General features: G+C 36.5%; 1 protein-coding gene across 1 annotated transcript in view; it reads right to left on the bottom strand.

The window, feature by feature from the left end:
* Positions 1–236: 236 nt before the first annotated feature.
* LOC110445222 (protein SMG9-like) overlaps positions 237–4834 on the bottom strand; it is a 19891-nt gene continuing 15293 nt past the window's right edge. Inside the window, exons 6-8 of the mRNA XM_021489724.1 lie at positions 1622–1734; positions 881–992; positions 237–436 (exon numbers count right to left, since the gene is read on the bottom strand). Coding sequence (XP_021345399.1) covers positions 272–436; positions 881–992; positions 1622–1734 — 390 coding nt within the window. The 3' untranslated portion in view covers positions 237–271. The remainder of the gene's footprint in view (positions 437–880; positions 993–1621; positions 1735–4834) is intronic.

The raw sequence follows: 4834 nt of genomic DNA, 5'->3' as shown, positions 1-4834 counted from the left end.
ACTGTACACAGGCTGTCAAACACATAAAAGTTACTGTACTGGGGCTGTCACTTATTATAAGATGTCAAAAACGCCACAGTCACTATACACATGTTTTATTTGATAACAAAACACTTACTCTAGGGTGATAAAAACACCAGTAACTATATATACACAGCATTTACCTAATAAAAAACAATTCTAGGGCGTCAAATTTGTGAAAGATGGTGGCCATCTTGTTTTATTATTACTCTCAAAAGGAAATATGCTTAACTACAGACCAACTGGACAATTAACATGCACAACTGTGCATCATTCTCAAAATAAAACAGGCTTGTACAGACAAAGGGCAATCTTCATATGTAGTTTGAGGAGGTTCAGTCATGTTACAATCATGAATTTTCGAAATCCAAGTTGGCTGCCTGGCCGCCAATTCCATTTTGTTCTTCAGATTATTCTTAAAAGGAAAAATGCTTAACTACAGATGAGAGATTAAATGGAACCTTTCTGAAAACTATGTCAATTAGTTCTTGAAAATACACGAAAATGATATTGAACTGTCAAAATACAAGATGGCTGCCTGGTGGCCATCTTGCTTTTCAGATCACTCTAAAATGAGGAAGAATCAATAAAATTTGTCCTGTTCAGTACTTAGCTGAAAAAGTGATAACAAACCTGAGCAGTCAAAATCCAAGATGGCTGCCTAGCCTTAAAATAGAACATGCATAACTAAGGACCAAGCTAGGGGAACCTTCACATGAAATATGAGATATAGTGATAACAAAAATTGCTTAAGGATGGATGACGGGAGACAGATGATTTAAATAACCCACCATCAGCTGATGGTGTGCTAAAAAGCCGTTAGTCACTGCCACAAAGAATTTCAAAATGCCTGACAAACCTGTGTATCAAGGAAGATGACTCGTTCGCCTGACACAAACATGTCTACTCCACTTGTCTGGTGCTCACACAGCTCACTGGTGTCATGGGTCTGGGGCAGGAACAGGAACTGTCTACACAAATTTTAAATCAGGTAGTAAAGTAGGTTCATTGATATTTTAGGATTTATTTCATTCCCTAAATAAGGAATTTTTTTTGTTATGACTTAATGAATCAATATTTTTTCAAATTATAAGCATGTTGAATTCCTACGCTAGAAAACGTCTATAAGACATGAATGCCCCTTGGTGCTGTGGTTGACCTATAATTAGCACTAGAGACATTTGTGTTGATGTTGGGACACTGAAATATAAACTTGTCTGAGGTATTCTCATACTTGACCTCTCTATTTTGATGAAAATTTATTAAGAAATAAAGTCACTAGAGTCAAGACAATTTATCTGGACAGACTTTGGTAACACTATATGCTCCTCCACCCACCCATAAAAAACAGGGGACATAAGTGTCGACTCCCATTGGTTTCCATACCTGACAAAACATAGCATCAAAATCTATCATCCTGACCACCTTCAATCATCCATCTCAAGCTGTATCCACATCTATCAGAATAAAATCATTATTCCTAAAGTTATCAGAATAAAATCATTATTCCTAAAGTTATCAGAATAAAAGCATTATTCCTAAAGTTTTAGTCTATCTCAGAAAAAAACAATTCCATTGTTGGAGGTATATTTTGAAATACCTGTGACTGTCGTCAGGGGAGTTGCCGGCCAGCAGAGACATGACTGTAGACTTCCCACTGCCCTGAGGCCCGATCACCCCAACAACAAGGAAGTCGGTCTGGTCCACCAACATCTACAAAACACACACATATTTAGTTTCATTCAAAATGCCTGATAAACAAAACTTCTTTATAAGTGAAACCATCATGAACTATATTTGCCTGTGACTACATACAGTAAGTTATAGAAAGCATTTTTTTCTTCATACACAGTCACTACAATTCTGAAGGGGTTTTTTTTGGCAGGGGATGGTTGGGAGGGGGTGGTGGGCAGAACTATCAAATTACCAGAATACTAAAATTTAATTACAGCACCAATGAAGCAGAATGTTATTGGTGAGTCATTGTATCATCCAATATTTTATGCTTTTTTCATCCAGATCAAACATTATAAATGTAGCTGTGTTAATGCTTCATACTTCCACGATTGTACACATGAGTAACAAAACAATTTGCAAAACAGTTTTTCAGGAATCAATAGTAAACTTACTGATTTCAATAAAAATGGACATTTTTTGTTCAATTTGTATTTGAGCAATTATATTTTATTCAAGTAAACATGAAATAATCCAAATCAAAAAGAAAATTCTCAGACACCAGTTAGTATTTCCAGGCACAGTTTATTAAGAATTATCCTCCAGAACAATGATTTAAACCATGGCAAGACAAAGTAAATCTTCCTAAATATAAGATTTTAGAATGTTTTCAGATTGTCAAGAGACAGTGAATATGAAAATTTCTGCATTGATAGGGGGGAGTTAATCAAGGATAACTGTTACAGCTATCACAACAAGCAAGGGGAGACAATTCAGTCTGATAGGAGAGACAATCAGGGATAGCTGTTACAGCTATCACAACAAGCAAGGGGAGACAATTCAGTCTGATAGGGGAGACAATCAGGGATAGCTGTTACAGCTATAACAACAAGCAAGGGGAGACAAATCAGTCTGATAGGGGAGTCAATCAGGGACAGCTGTTACAGCTATCAGGTAGCAGAGTACAGTAGCGTACGGTGGCCATGGGTGATAATTTTATACAATGAATAACCCCTGTAATATAACATGTATCAAAATTGAAAAAAAAATCAGCACTAAAATTGGCATACACATGATGAAGTGGACTATGTGGGCTTCATAATTTTTCCAAAAAAAAATTGAATTTGGTTTTAGACTACAATTTTGGGCATTTACAAATCTGTGTCTAAACAACAAAAGCTAGCTTTTCATGTAGTCTATTTTTGTACTCAGCACATGTGTAAATATTGTGAAAAATCCAACGGAATTACCTATGCTAAAACCTGAGTATTTCTGTTACCAATAGGCAATATTTAATTTCAGACAGGTTTTAAGAAAAACAATTCTACTTGTGGGGGTCAAATTCTGGGTTAAACATCATGACATTTTGCATATTTTGGTGTTTTTTGATGTGGTAACCATGGTTTTCACAAGTCCCAAATCTGGGGAAATCACTTTTTGAAAAAAAAATCGTTCTTCTAAAAAAAATGTATTCAAAATGTTGTTTATAAATATATATATATATGTAGGTGTGTTATGCAGGATGAATCCGCCATCCATGTTTATCCGAGACATGCCCTTTATTTTTAGGGTCAAGCCATTTCTACTGTACTCTGCTACCTCACAACAAGTAAGGGGAGACAAATCAGTCTGATAGGGGAGACAATCAGGGATAGCTGTTACAGCTATCACAACAAGCAAGGGGACACAAATCAGTCTGATAGGGGAGATAATCAGGGATAGCTGTTACAACTATCACAACAAGGGGAAACTGAGAAAAACTCGAGTTGACTGGTTGAGATACCAATCCACTACCTGTTTAGCTATCATACAAGAATTGATTTAATCAATATTCCTTTTGTCTAAGTCAAGCTAAGTCAACTAATGTTTAGCCAATGTTTTGGTAATACTTCTTCAATACCATTTTTTTTCTGCACAAATAGTGTCTGTGCTACAGTGGATAATCATTGACATTTTCAGTTTACTTTTTGGATATCCTTAAATGGTTTATCAACACATCTTGGTAACAGTGGGCCACATGATAAACAAGAGCTTCACTTGTTTAGTTAAAAGAGGCCAAGAGGGCCTGTATCGCTCACCTGGATCATTATGCCGAGCAATGGTACATATTTGTATATATGTATATGGCTATCTGTTCAGGAGCTTAAAAACTTCAAAGTTATGGGCCAGAAATAAAGTCCCTAGGGCAAAGGTTGGGCTAGAAACAAGAGTCAGTACCAATATCCTGATTGTGTTCACCTCTTGATGTCCAGCAATGGTATGTATGGTTATTGGGTGGAGATCTCAACCGTTTCAAAGTTATGTATCAGGTATGAAGTTCCATGGGGTGGAGAAAGACCAATCGGTCAATTTTAACATCATGACTATATTTAATTCTGTGTGCTTATCAAATGATAAATAGTAATGGGGTAGGAATCTAAACCATTTAAAATGATGGCCCAGAAATTGAGTCCCTAGGGTTGGGGCCAGAGCCCAGGTCAATATGGATGATATCCATCACTCTGATCCAGAGAAAAGGTATGTTTAAGCAATATGGACAAATTACTCCCCACCCCTCTGCCTCTGCACTACTCTAAATTGGTTCAAATTCTTCCATTGATACAGAAGATGGATTTTAAACATTTTCCCCCATGTTCTCCCTAATTGGCCCTGCCCCTTTGCCCCAAGGAGAGCCACACCCTTCGTATTTACAGATTTGAATTCCCCTTGTTCAAGGATGTTATAGACAAAATTTGCTTAAAATTCTTCCATTTGTACAGAAGGAGAAGAATTTTAAAGATTTACCTCAACTGCTTGATGCCCCTGTAGGGGCTTAATAAAAAAGGGAAAAAATACCCATACATAGAAAGATGAAGGGTCATGAAAAAGTCTAACCTCAGATGTCGTAACGACAGACGGATGGAAAAGACAAACACCACTACTGTGACCTATGACTCAATGACCTCGGAATATCACTGGTGGACCCTTACCGTGTATTTTTTTCATTTTTTCGTTTAATTTTCAAAAATCGTTTAGTTGTTCTCTTTTTGTGTGTATTTTTTGGATTATAGTTTATATTTGACGAGTCACCGTTTATTGTTTAAACCGACGTTTATTCTTCGCAGACTTGTGTTTAGTTTTGAGTATAACAGTTTGTTTT

This window comes from Mizuhopecten yessoensis, unplaced genomic scaffold, assembly GCF_002113885.1.
Source record: "Mizuhopecten yessoensis strain PY_sf001 unplaced genomic scaffold, ASM211388v2 scaffold2119, whole genome shotgun sequence".
Lineage (NCBI taxonomy): Eukaryota > Metazoa > Mollusca > Bivalvia > Pectinida > Pectinidae > Mizuhopecten > Mizuhopecten yessoensis.
The sequence above is the reverse complement of the archived record's forward strand: the minus strand, read 5'-3'. Positions and strand labels throughout refer to the sequence as shown.